Source organism: Caretta caretta, chromosome 15, assembly GCF_965140235.1.
Source record: "Caretta caretta isolate rCarCar2 chromosome 15, rCarCar1.hap1, whole genome shotgun sequence".
Lineage (NCBI taxonomy): Eukaryota > Metazoa > Chordata > Testudines > Cheloniidae > Caretta > Caretta caretta.
In genome coordinates, this window is record NC_134220.1 from 1,426,421 (window position 1) to 1,439,852 (window position 13,432).

Here is a 13,432-nt window from a genome sequence, read left to right on the forward strand (position 1 = left end):
CTGGAAGGATGCCTGTCGGCAGGGCCAATACGCAGCAAGGGCGGGAGAGAATGATGGGTGGCTCTGTGCCCTCCCTCGGGGCTCTCACCACTCTGCCCGGCTAGACAATGATTGTTGTGGGTGTCTGGGCAAATTCCCCTCCCAGGAGAGCGTGAACTGAAGTGAGTGGCAGGGCTGGGAGATGGGATGCCCAGGTCCCCCTTGTGTCTCTAGCTTTAAGAAGCTCAGTGTCTCTGGCTTGTAGCAGCCCTTGCTGGAGTGTGTTTGCTTAGCTGTCATTTAATGGCCTCTGTTCTCCCTGGGGCTCCTGCAGAGCCCAGCACTGAAACTCAGGGAAACGTCCTTTGTTCAACTCAAGCCATTTGTGGTGCGTTTTAAAACCAAGATCCCCAGATCCAAGCATCTTCCAGCTGGGTGGGGGAGGGAGGATTCAGGGCCAGGTTGGCACAGTTAGTGCAGAGGAAAGATGCTGAGTTGGCTGCCCTGCAAGGGGGTGTGTGTGTGTCCCCCCTCCCTGCCTCTATGCCCTCAGCCCCCTCCTATGGTGACAGCACGCTCCCCAGGCAGGGCATACTGACATGGGAGCAGCAGATACCCAACTGGGGTTCTGTCACTGGGAGAGGCAGAAGCAGAGGTGCCCCAGCTGGGAGCCCCCCATTTGCCTCCTCCCCTCTGAAGAGAGCTTGGCTAGCCTCCCTGGGGAGATGGGAAGACCCAGTGGGCGTTAGTCTGGCCCCACTGGCTCTGGGTACAGCTGTTGATTCCTTTTCTAAGGGCCCAGGTGCCTCTGGAGAGTTACAGTTAAGCCCCCTGGTAAAACCTGGTACATATCATGTGGGTTTTTTCCTCCATAAAATCAACTTTTAGTCTGAAAATCCATCTGCCTGGATGCCGTACCAGGCCTCCAGACTGTGCTTGAAAGTCCCGCACTCTGGTTTCCCCCACCAGTCCAATGCCTCCTGCTGGGGCTAGCTTGGGGGAAGTGCCCCTGCACAGCTACCCATGTGCATGCACTCGCTGCTCTGGGCCTGCATGCCTTTCAGATCCTGTCTTTTGTCCCCCTCGCACTTCCCCAGCTGCATTCTGGCTCCACGCACTGATGCAACCTTGAACCCTCGACTCACAGTGCTAAAAGCTGAGTGTCCCACGTGAGCCAAAGCAAGAACCCTTTTAGCTAGCTGCAGCATCAGCCTTGTTAGCCACCTATGTGGCCCAGCCACTCAGAGAGCAACAAAGGCCCCTATTCTCCACTTGTGCGTTACAATGACATCCACCAAAGCAAGTAAGCTCCCCTCCTGGTTTGCTTCACTGCTGAAATGATTCAGAGCTGGGCAGGGTTCCCCAGCTCTGCCCTGGAGGGGGCGCCTCTCAGGGCTTCTCTATAAGTGAGATGCTCTGGAAAGTTAATCCAAATTAACATTGGAAGTGAATTAAATTTAAAGCGAATTAAGGTTACCTTAATTTGGAAAGAGCGTCCACACGGGTTTAATGCGATCTAACTAATAATGCTGTTTAAATTCACACCTTTAGTTAATTCAGATTAATTTCCTAGAGTGTCCTGTGTAGACATGCTTGTAGTTGACAGAGGGAATTCAGGCTCCATAACCCATTTACCACCCAGCCTTCTGCTGAGACTGCCAGTTAGTTCTGGTGGTGGTGGTTTCTGAGACATGAATACCTGTCTGCTGGAAACTGGGCCGAACCCATCATTCACTGCCCCGGCGCTGCTAAGCAGCTCTCGGATGGCTCTCCATCACTGCACCGTGGATTGATTAGAACGTGGCATTCAGGACACAGCTGTGAAATTGGGGCCAAGTTTTCCCAGGGCTCGTGTCAGGATCCAGGATGAGCAGGAAGTGGGAGACAGCTGCCTGCCCTTCTGTCTGGCCATCACCTTGCTCCTGTTTGCTTCCACTCACACCTCTTGCTGCAGGGGCTGCTACTGCTCATCAGACCCTGCTCTGAACAGATCCACCCTGTGTAAAAGGTGTGGTCCCTGCTGGGGCAAAATCCTGGCTCCATGGACGTCAATGGTAAATCTCCCATTGGCTTCACTGAGGTCAGGCTTTCACTGTGGGATGTTGCTGAGGAGGTGCTCAAAAGGCAGAGACTTGGGAGCAGGATGGGTGCAGGAGGTGGGGCGAAGGTGTCTTGCCAAAGACAGGGTGGTTGTCATGGTATAAAAAGGCAGGCAGGCCTCGGAGGGCTTAGCCATTCCATATGGATACATACCCCAAAGCTTGGCTGCCAATACAAACTGCAGGGCCCTAGGGCATCCCCTCCAAGCTCCTGACCAGGATTTGGGAACTGCCCAGAGACTCTTACACTGAGCCTCTTGCATACTGGGGTGGGGCTTTGGGCTTTCCCGCCTGGTCTCTAAACACAAAGTTGCATGGCTTTAACTAACCTGGTGCAAAGCCGCTGTGTGGACACTCTTAAATTGCACTTAACTGGCTTTATTTCTGCTTAGCTGGCAGCGGTGAGCGGGCAGGAGCTAAGCCAGCGTAACCAGGTCTGAACTGAGATCAGAGGCCAGGCCAGGGTTGGCACCAATTTAGCTAAATAGGTTTTAAAACTGATTTCAGTGCAACCAGGGCTAGTTGTGTGTGTGAACAAGACCTCAGTCAGCACTGGGTGGGTGTCTTTGCAGCACAGACCCCGAGGACTGTGCCTTTCTCTGCTGTCCCACAGCCTTGCTTTAAGAAGCTCCCAGTAACCACAGATGTAGCCCGAACTTTCAGAATTGGGACCTAACTTTAGGTTTGAAATGTTGGCTTTGACTCCTGTGTGCCTCAATTTCGCCCATCTGAAATATGGTGCTAATACTTCCCCCACCTCCCTGGGGGTTGTGAGGATTAATTACACTTGGCATCTTCAAGGTACTTACAGACATCAGCTAATGATCTGAGCTTCATTAAAATGAATGATCCTTTCCTTTGTGCTGCTGGTGTGCCTGGCACTTAGACATAAGGGAAGGCACCGTCTCTGTCCCATTCGTCCTGTCACTGATTTGTATTGTGTGTCCTGGACCCTCTGCCTCCATGCCCGCTCCTAACTCATCCATATGCAACAGTTTGCGGATGCCAAGGAGCAGAGGCCTAATTGAATTGATCCTGCTGATGTATTTATATCAACAAATGGCTGCTACAAAACACAAAGTCAAACAGCGAGACCAGGCAGGCGGGCGTGTCCATGGATTACCTGCTTCTTCCCCATGTGCTATGGTGATGAGGGCTGTATAAGAACCAGACTAGAACAGAAATTCTCCTCTGTTACCCTCCAGGAGGGTTGGAAAACATCTGGCAAAGGGAAATCACCACAGTACGGATCTGTGTTCCCCTGCTAGGGGCTGGACACATCATGTTCTAGGTGTCGGCTACTCTTGCCAAATCACTGGGGCTGCTCCTTTAGATCTAGCAGTCGAGGCTCATGCTCTGAGATGGAGAGGTCCTAGATTCAGTTTCCTCAGATGACCCCTCCCTGGGGTCATTGTCAAAGTGCCTTGTGCTGGGATCTGGACCTGTAACTCTCAGGACAAGATTCCCTGGCCAGGGAGAGGGTCTAATCCAGGGGTGAGCAAACTTTTTGGCCCAAGGACCACATCTGGGAGTAGAAACTTATGGCGGGCCATGAATGCTCCCAAAACTGGGGTTGGGGTGTGGGAGGGGGTGAGGGCTCTGGTTGGGGGTGTGGGCACTGGGGTGGGGCCAGAAATGAGGAGTTCAGCGTGCGGGAGGGGGCTCCGGATTGGGGTGCAGGGGAGAAGAGGGTGCAGGGGTGTGGGCTCTGGGGTGGGGCTGGGGATCAGGAGTTTGGGGTGCAGGAGGGTGGTCTGGGCTGGGATTGAGGGGTTCAGAGGGAGGAAGAGGGATCAGGGTTGGGGCTTGGGGGTGGCTTCAGGGTGCAGGCTCCGGGCAGCGCTTACCTCAAGCGGCTCCCAGAAGCAGCAGCATGTCCCTTCTCTGGCTTCTACACTAGGTGCAGCCCGGCAGTTCTGTATGCTGCCCGTCCACAGGCACCGCCTCTGCAGCTCCCATTGGCTGTGGTTCCCGGCCAATAGGAGCTGCAGGGACTGCACTTGGGCTGGGGACAGCATGCAGAGCAGAAGTCCCTGGCTGCCCCTAAGCGTAGGAGCTGAAGGGGGGGCCATGCTGCTGCTTCTGGGAGCTGTGTGGAGTGGCCCCTGACCCCGCTTCCTGGTTGGCGCGCTGGAGCAGGGCCAGCCCCAGATCCCACTCCCCAGTGGGAGCTCAAGGGCCAGATTAAAATGGCTGGCAGGCTGGATCTGGCCCATGAGCTGTAGTTTTCCCACCCTTGGAATCCCTGCTAACTCAGGATCCATGGGGTGAGTCTGGTTAAACACAAACATTGTCCTTCATAACATGGTTCTAAGGAGCTGATGTGTTGTGCCAAGGGACCCCTCAGTGGATGGAATGTCCTGATTCCATGAAAACACTGCCCTGAGCAGCCCATTGTCTTCTGTGCTGGCTCTTTCCATCCCAGCAGAGCTCTAGGATGTCCTGCTACCACTGAGCTAAGGATCGAGTACCCCCAAAGAAAGGGGCATCCCACCCAAACATTGATAGATTGCCTGGACATGCTCTCACCTGTGTGGCAGAGGAACACCAGGGAATTGGCAATGTTCCCCCCTCCTCCAGCTCAGGGCACCCCAGCAGCCACCACCAAGCTGTTGTCTGATAAACGCCTACACCTTCCAATACCCTGGCATTTGGTTCGCTTAGGAACATAGGCAGGTCTACCGAGTCCTGTTTTCTCTCATCAGTGGCCAGCACCATGCGTTTCAGCAGAAGGTGTAAGAACCCAGTAGTAGCAGGTATGAGATAATCTGACCCCATATTAGATTTGACCTGGTCTGTAATAGTGACAGACCAGCTTAAGCCCTGAAGCACCAGGTTTTATCTTTCTTCCACAATTGTTATTAAAAGTTAGGATAACTGCATATTTTCAATGTCCATATACATGCCTAATCCCTTTTTGACTCGTGCTATAAATTCTTGTGGCAGCTTCCAGTGGCAGTGAGTTCCACAGTCTGATTGTGCATTGTGTGAAAATTGCTTGGTTTTGTGCCCCCTACATCTCATTGTTTGTCCCCTTGTTCTTGTGTTAGGAAAGAGAACAGAAGTGCTGAATCTCCCTTCTCTAGCCTAGTCACTATTACATAGACTCTGGTCCCCTCTTATTCCTCTCCTGTCTAAAGGAAATGATTTCAGTTTTACAATCTCTTCTAAGATAAATACCCTGATCTGGGGCCCTATTAGAAGGAAGAATTTAATCAGTGCCCTGGTTTGAGATGGCTGCGATGGCTCCTTTCATTGCTGATTTAAGAGGGAAAGATGATCTGATGGGCAGCGCTATCTAGTAGGCTGAGCGCTGGGGGACGGGGGGAGCTATTTGCCCAAAACACCAGGGTTCCATTCCTAGTTCTGTCAATGGCCTGCTAGGTGACCTTGGGCAAGTCACTTCACATCCCGTGCCTCAGTTTCCCAATCTGTAACACCGGGATAACGACACTTACTGCCCTCACGGGGGAGGCTTGGTTTATGATCCCACCAGGCTTTGAAAATGATGGATTACGTTTGAGGAAACCAACCAGGGGCTTTAGCACACAACCCTCATGACAAGGACCAGGAGTACCTGGGTGGCTAGTCAGAAAGCTTACCCGTAAAAGCGCGTGGGGGGGTGAGGCAGGGCAGCATGGAGTAGTCATGGGATTCAGCCATAAAGAAAGATCAGGGGACAGCAAAGGAAGGGCTCTGAGGTAGGTGATTTTGGATCTGACCAGCCACACTCCTGCCTGGATGGGCTGGTCTGAAAGCTTTCTGCCCAGTGCAGGGCTCCAGAGTGTCAGAGGTGGGGAAGGGAGGCTGTACTGAAAAGGGGGCAGAGCAGGGAATGGGGGACATAGTTCATACCCAAAGGGAGAGGGTCAAGGCAGGGACCAGGGGTGTACTGCATGCATGAGGGGCGGGGGCGTGGGACCAGGGAGTGAGGCTCTATTACATATGGGAGGGCTTAGACACGGCAGCTGGTGTGAGACAGGAGGGGGCTTGGAGCAGAGTGTGGGGCCAAGAAGAACAGGGGCCTGGGAGGGGGCTGAGGGAGGGGCTGGCTGGAAGGGCCCACTGCATGCAGGAGCATCCTGAGAGGTGCAGGGAGCTGCTCTGAAGCAATGGTTCAGCCTCACCTTGGCTGCTACGTTCAGCCTGGCCCCTCCACTCCAGAAGGATGAACAGAGAAGATGCTGCAGTGGAAATGGTCAGCTGTCTGGGACAGTGGTGAGCCGGGGTGAGGGGGATATGTCTGAGGAGACAAGGCTGGTTAGGCAGGAAAGGCAGAGAGGAGGAGGAGACAGGACAGTGGGCCCGATAATGAGTAATGGCGGAGACACGTCTGGCTGAGAGCACCTGGCCACCCCATTCCCTGGGGACAGAGAAAAGGAAATGTATGTGTGACTGACCTGGGGAACTCCCTGGGGTTGGGAGACAGCCCCAGGGTGGGAGACAGCCCCAGGGTTAGGCATTAATCTATGCAGATACGCTGTGAATACTGATGGGTAGGGCTGGGTTAACTCCTCAGTATTACAGTGGCAGCTAGAGACCTCAGCCATGATGCAGGCCCCATTGTGCTGGGCACTGTGCAGTTAGATCCAGTCCTTGGCCTGGAGAAGTTACAGTCCAAATCGGGGTGGCCAACCGGAGTCTGAGAAGGAGCCAGAATTGACCAATGTACATTGCCAAAGAGCCCCAGTAATACATCAGCAGCCCCCCATGAGCTCACCCACCCCGCTCCCAGCGCCTCCCACCCACCGGCAGCCCAGATGCAGCACCTGCCCCTCCCTCCCCGCACCTCCCGATCAGCTGTTTTGTGGTGTGCAGGAGAATCAGGGGGCAGGGAGGAGCGAGGGCCTGGCAGGCTCAGGGGAGGGGGCAGGAAGGGGTGGAGTGGGGGCAGGGCCTGTGGCAGAGCCAGGGGCTGAGCAGTGAGCACCCCCCGGCACACTGGAAAGCTGGCGCTTGTAGCTCCAGCCCCGGAGTCGGTGCCTAGACAAGGAGCCGCATAGTAACTTCCGAAGAGCCGCATGTGGCTCGGGAGCCACTGGTTGGCCACCCCTGGTCTAAATACACAAGAGACAGGGAGCATCGCAAGAGGCAAGGAGGCTAAGAGACTTATCCAAGGTCATACAGGGAGTCAGTGGCAGAGATGAGAATTGACTCCACATCTCCTGAGTCCCAGCCGGGAGCCTTAACTATGGGATCATCCTTCCTCACAGTCTAATTCCGAGACCCTGCACCAAACTCTTCCTCAGGGAAGCCCACTGGTTTCAGCAGGCTTCTAGCAGGGAGGCATTTGGGTATTCCTGGGTTGTATTCCTGGGTTGTTGGGCTCCTGCTCCCTTTAAAGAGGGAGACTGGGAACGAAAAGGGCAGAGATGGAGGGGGAGAAAGAAAGGCGGGTGAGCAGGAAGCAAGAACCAGACAGTGTGAGTGCAGGAGCAGCAGCCTGGCTGTCATACCCGGGCGCCCACCCGTCTCGACTCCGCTACCTCTGCCCGAGAGCGCAGGCTCCCTTCAGAGTGAAACACGGTTTCTACAAAACCCGAATCACCAGGTTAAAGTGACACCGAAAGACCCAGGCCTCCCAAGAACCAGGGAAGCCCCCGACTTCCTGCAAAGATCACGAGCCCCAAACTAATCGAGCATCATTCCCCATCTACCACTGTGCAGCAGGTGGGGCTGGCCGGGAGCGCAGTGAAGAGCGCATGGCAGCCCCACGTCATCCAGAGAGATGGGCTCTGGGGCTTCGCGTCGGGCAGCGAACAACCCTGGAGACTTCACACCAAAGGGACGGAGACATCAGCTGGTTGGACTGCATGGACCATGGGTCTGGTCCAGTACAGCCGAGAGAGGGGACACTGCTCTAGAGGGTCCAATGATCTGTGCCATGCAGTTCCTATGTTCCTCAGTATCCATGATTCAGGGAGGGAATGGGCAAGTTGTAGCATATCCACAAAAGAGCAGGGGGAGACTTTAGAAGGTGGAGGGGAGGACCATATTCATGAGGAAAAGGGAGAGGGGCTTTGAATTTCCTGGCACTCCAGGCCCTGGCGTGCCTATGGTGATCCAGATGCTCAGGAATCCTCCTATGCCAAACATGCCAGCAGCCTGGCAGGGACAGAGCAGGGAGCGAGCTTCGTTGGTGTCACCTGCCCCATTGCTTCCTGAGTGACATCAAAGAGCCCGGAGGAATCTTGCTCTCGGCTGCGATGTTTTCTCCTTTCGGGTCTGCCTATGCTGCAATCAGGCCGGCACGGGCAGGCCTGCCCGAGTGAGCAGGGTAGCCATGGTGGCTCAGGAGGTAGCATGGGTGAGGTGCCCAAATATGTACCTAGGCTCGCAGGCGGGATTGTATGGGGCAGCGGCCTGTGCCATGCTGGCTAAACTGCTGCTTTTTAGGGAGCTAGCTGGGGTGCGGCAGCCACTCGGCAGCCAGTGTGGCCACCCTCCGTGCAGCCTGCGGACCTGGCCAGGGCACGGCAATCCCATTCTGTGCCAACGTTGCTGGTTTCGAGACTTGTGCCCGTTCCACATGGGGATGAAACCAAAACCTGCCCAAGGGTTTCGCGCAGCGGATTTGTGTTGAAAGGTCTTTTCTGCACTTGAAAAGCACTGGCTGTCCGTTCTGCCTGCTCTCTTCCTCTCTCTGGGCCGCAGAAAGCTTCCCTTCCAAATCTGTCCTGAGACCAGGTTTTCTGGGGAAGGCAGTGGCGAGACGCCTTATGTCAAGGACCAGCCCTGGGATTTAGCGCCGGGGAGGTGCTTTGGGGCTGGGGTGGGGGGCCTCTCTCCAGCCACAGGACAGAGACAATGGCAGGGCCAACTTCTCTGCCCCCAGCCTCACACCTGTGCCTCAAGCCTACCCTGCCCACTTCTCGGGCACCTCAGTCTCTGCGATCCTGTCGGTCCTTGGCCTCTCCGCTCAGTCTGGCTGCAAGGAGCTGGGGACATGCCTGTTCACCAGGCGTCAGACTGAGATTCCCCGCAACTCACTGCACGGAGGACAGCCCAAGGGGACGTTGCAATGCCAGCTGTGTGGGCACAGCAGGGACTAAGCACCTCGGGCTGCCAGGCCTTTCTGGGCAGGCTGGGTTCAAGCAGCAGGGAGGAGAGGCAGAGGGGAGGGTGGTTTGCCTCCTGCTGCCAGATTGCCTGCAGACCACCCCCTGGCAGAGGCGGTGAAGGGGATGCCGGTGGGGGTGAGGGAGGGAGAAAGCTGTACGGGGCCCCTAGGCTCGCGGCTGGCTCCCTCCTGTGTCCGCTCTGGAAAGCGGAAGAAGAGATTCCCCGCTGGGTTAACGGGGGAGAGCGACGGAAGTGGCCCCTGCGACTCGGCTGTTCTCAGGACAGGCCAGCAGGAGTCGTTCCCTTCAGAGCCCGACCCGCTGCGACCGGGAGTGGCAGCCAATCCGCATTGCGAGGGGACCGCGAGAGCCGCCCAGGCCGCGCAGCCCCGGCCTAGTGCGACCAGTTAAAGAAAAGCAAACCCGCTCACATCGTATCCTGCCCCAGGAGACCCCCGGGGCTGGCCGCGCCACACGGCGGAGAAGGAACAGCCCCGCCGCCCCGCTTGCGATCACCACAACAGCTGGTCAGTGTGCTCGTGTGACACAACGGTACACACAGGCAGCTCCCTGGCTTGTGCTGTTCTAGAAACACTCACGTCTTATTCTGGTCGAAATACGTGGGGATGTAAAAGCCCTAGCTGCTCGTGACCCCGCCGTGGCCCTGCTCCACGGAACAAGACCCCTGCTCGCGGGGATAGGAAAGTGAAAGTTGCTTCTAGCGCAGTGGGGTTCCCTTTTGTTTAAAAGTAACGATTGCCCATGTCATAAGATTGTGACATAATGTGCTAAGGCCGCGCCAGCCTCCCATGCTGTGCGATTGTGATACGCTGTGCTAGGCCTGCAACAATGGCTAATGCCCCGTGAGGGTGACCCACGCCTCGCTGGGACGACGAGGGTCGGCCGGGCCCCGTGAGTGTGACCCACGCCTCGCTGGGACGACGAGGGTCGGCCGGGCCCCGTGAGTGTGACCCACGCCTCGCTGGGACGACGAGGGTCGGCCGGGCCCCGTGAGTGTGACCCACGCCTCGCTGGGACGACGAGGGTCGGCCGGGCCCCGTGAGGGTGACCCACGTGGCGCTGGGACCTCAAGGGTCGGCCGGGCCCCATGAGTGTGACCCACGCCTTGCTGGGACGACGAGGGTCGGCCGGGCCCCGTGAGTGTGACCCACGCCTCGCTGGGACGACGAGGGTCGGCCGGGCCCCGTGAGTGTGACCCACGCCCCGCTGGGACGACGAGGGTCGGCCGGGCCCCGTGAGTGTGACCCACGCCTCGCTGGGACGACGAGGGTCGGCCGGGCCCCGTGAGTGTGACCCACGCCCCGCTGAGACGGCGAGGGTCGGCCGGGCCCCGTGAGGGTGACCCACATGGCGCTGGGACCTCAAGGGTCCGCCGGGCCCCATGAGTGTGACCCACGCCCCGCTGGGACGACGAGGCTCGGCTGGGCCCCGTGAGGGTGACCCACGTGGCGCTGGGATCTCAAGGGTCGGCCGGGCCCCGTGAGTGTGACCCACGCCACGCTGGGACGGCGAGGCTCGGCCGGGCCCTGTGAGTGTGACCCACGCCTCGCTGGGACGGCGAGGCTCGGCCGGGCCCCGTGAGGGTGACCCACGTGGCGCTGGGATCTCAAGGGTCGGCCGGGCCCCGTGAGTATGACCCACGCCACGCTGGGACGACGAGGGTCGGCCGGACCCCTTGAGTGTGACCCATGCCTCGCTGGGATGGCGAGGGTCAGTCGGGCCCCATGAGTGTGACCCACGCCAGGCTGGGACGAGGAGGGTCGGCCGGGCCCCGTGAGTGTGACCCACGCCGCGCTGGGACGGGGAGGCTCGGCCGGGCCCCGTGAGTGTGACCCACGCCGCGCTGGGACGGGGAGGCTCGGCCGGGCCCCGTGAGTGTGACCCACGTCGCGCTGGGATGGCGAGGGTCAGTCGGGCCCCGTGAGGGTGACCCACGCCAGGCGGGGACGGCGAGGGTCGGCCGGCCCCGTGAGGGTGACCCACGCCAGGCGGGGACGGCGAGGGTCGGCCGGCCCCGTGAGGGTGACCCACGCCAGGCGGGGACGGCGAGGGTCGGCCGGCCCCGTGAGGGTGACCCACGCCAGGCGGGGACGGCGAGGGTCGGCCGGCCCCGTGAGGGTGACCCACGCCAGGCGGGGACGGCGAGGGTCGGCCGGGCCCCGTAAGTGTGACCCACGCCAGGCTGGGACGGGGAGGGTCGGCCGGGCCCCGTAAGTGTGACCCACGCCAGGCTGGGACGGGGAGGGTCGGCCGGGCCCCGTCACGGTGCCTTCGTGGCCGCGGATCAATCGCTTGTTGCATGCCGCACCCCCGCACCGAGGGCCCGGCTCCCCCGCCCTTCCCGGTTTGCGCCCCTGCCTTGGCGGCGCTGGCCCCGCACCCCGCACTGTCCGGCTGCCGGGCGCCTGCGAGCCTGGCGGGGCTGCTTGGCAGGCGTGAGCCCTGCACGGATCGCCCGGGGCCGACGCGAGCGGAATGCCAATGGCGGTGGCTGGCTGCCGGCGCCCGGGGCTGCAGGGCTTCCCTGCCCGCCGCGGCTCATCCCGCTGCCGCACCGGCACAGGGACGGCGGCTGGGGAAGGTTCAAGTCGGAGCCGCAGAGCAGCCCTGGGGCGGGGGGTGATTCCCCGGCCCCGAGCAGGGCCCTGCCCTGACAGGAAAGTCCCCCCCACCCGGGCTGGGAGGTCCCCTCTGCTCTAGCGCTTGGCCCCCGCTCCTTGCTCCCCTTTCCTCCGCACCGGAGCTGTTCCCCCCGCCCCCCAGCCTGCCCTGCTCCCCACCGCTCTCCAGCCCTCTTGGCACGCTTGTCTCCCCCCCCCCCCCAGCTCCTGCTCCGCCGCCGGCACGTCCCTCCCTCCCCCGCCTGCTGGGCAGCTCGCTTGGCTCGCCCCACGGCCCATCCACGCCGGCCCCGAGTTGAATCCCGCCCCCCGGTAGCCATCAATGCCCCGGAGCCCCGGCCGCGCTCCGCAGGGCTGGCTCTGGCGATCGCAGCGGGCACGTCCCTGCCCCCGCCACTGACCGCTGCCAAACTCCGGCCGCGACCCGCTCCCAGGAAACAGGTGCCCCCCCCCCCCCAGGGGCAGCCGGGCGAAGTGACCCCGCAAAGGGAGGGAGCCCCGAGATGCAGCCCCCCCGCGAGCCCTCTGCAGCCCCCCTACCAGGCAGCCCCGCCGCCCGGCGGTCACTCACCCTCCAGCTCGTCCTCGGGGATCTCGACGGGGTGCTGCTCCAGGATGTTGGGGACGGTGTAGATGCCCCGGTACATGAGCGCCGCGGTCACCGGGTGGAACGGCATGGTGGGAGCGGCCCGGAGCCCCCGCTGGAGCCCCCGCTCTCATCCGAGGCGCCCTGGCGGGGCCGGAGCGCGGGGCCGGAGAGAGGGCTCCCCCCTGCCCCGCGAGTCCTCCTGCCCCCGGGGAGCGAGAGCGGCCCCGCTCCGGCACAGGCTGGGGCAGGCGGGCGGGCGGCTCGGGCTGGCGGCGGGGGAGGTGACAGCCTCGCTGGCGTCCCTGCGCCCCTCCACACGCACGTCTCGGGTCCCCCAGCAAAACCCCAGGGGCAAAAGGGTCCCGCCGGCGGCTCGGTCCAGTCAAACCCAGCTCCCCATCCCGGCAGCCCCGGCCTCGGCTGCTCCGCGCGGCTCAGGCAGGCGGCAGGACACGGCTGGGCATCCTCCCTAGTGTTTCACGCGGGGAGTCTCAGAAGCAGGGACCCCACCTAGCCACTGCCCAGAGGCCTCTGGGGGCCTGGCATGGCTTCGGGGCAGGTGCCGCGGGGGCAGCATGGGCTGCCCCCGCCCCCGTGCGCTAAGTTCCCCAGCCGGAGTTCAGCACCGGACTAGCTCTGGCAACCTCCCGCTCCGCTCTGTGCGGTGCCTGCCTCTGGCTGGCTCACGGCGGCACATGCTCCCCCCACCGCCAGGCAAGTGAACATCTGAAACCGCCTGCAGGGAGCGGGAGGAGGGCCAGGGACATCGGCCTCTCTCACACCGGGCTCAGGCTGACCCCACCCCTGGAGAGGAGCTGCCCCAGCCTGCTCCCATCACTGGCTAGTGCTCCCTGGCCTTGGCTTCCTAGACTCCGTGCTCAGCGCAGTTCCCACAAGGCCTAGGTGCCCCCTTGTGCGGGGGCAGAAACCAGGCTGCCTGCCTCTGTCTTCATCCCTTTGCCCGTCTCTGCAGCTGGAGCAGAAAGGGGGTTTCTTGTGCAGTGCCGCAGGGCAGCAGATGGCCTGTGAGAGGGCCCCTGGATCCTGCCATTAGTTGCCGGG

General features: G+C 60.5%; 1 protein-coding gene across 1 annotated transcript in view; it reads right to left on the reverse strand.

The window, feature by feature from the left end:
- Positions 1–13,049, reverse strand: part of CABP7 (calcium binding protein 7) — a 79,133-nt gene extending 66,084 nt beyond the window's left edge. The window contains exon 1 of the mRNA XM_048821309.2: positions 12,353–13,049. Within this exon, the coding sequence (XP_048677266.1) occupies positions 12,353–12,458 (106 nt within the window). The 5' untranslated portion in view covers positions 12,459–13,049. The remainder of the gene's footprint in view (positions 1–12,352) is intronic.
- Between the last annotated feature and the right edge of the window lie 383 nt (positions 13,050–13,432).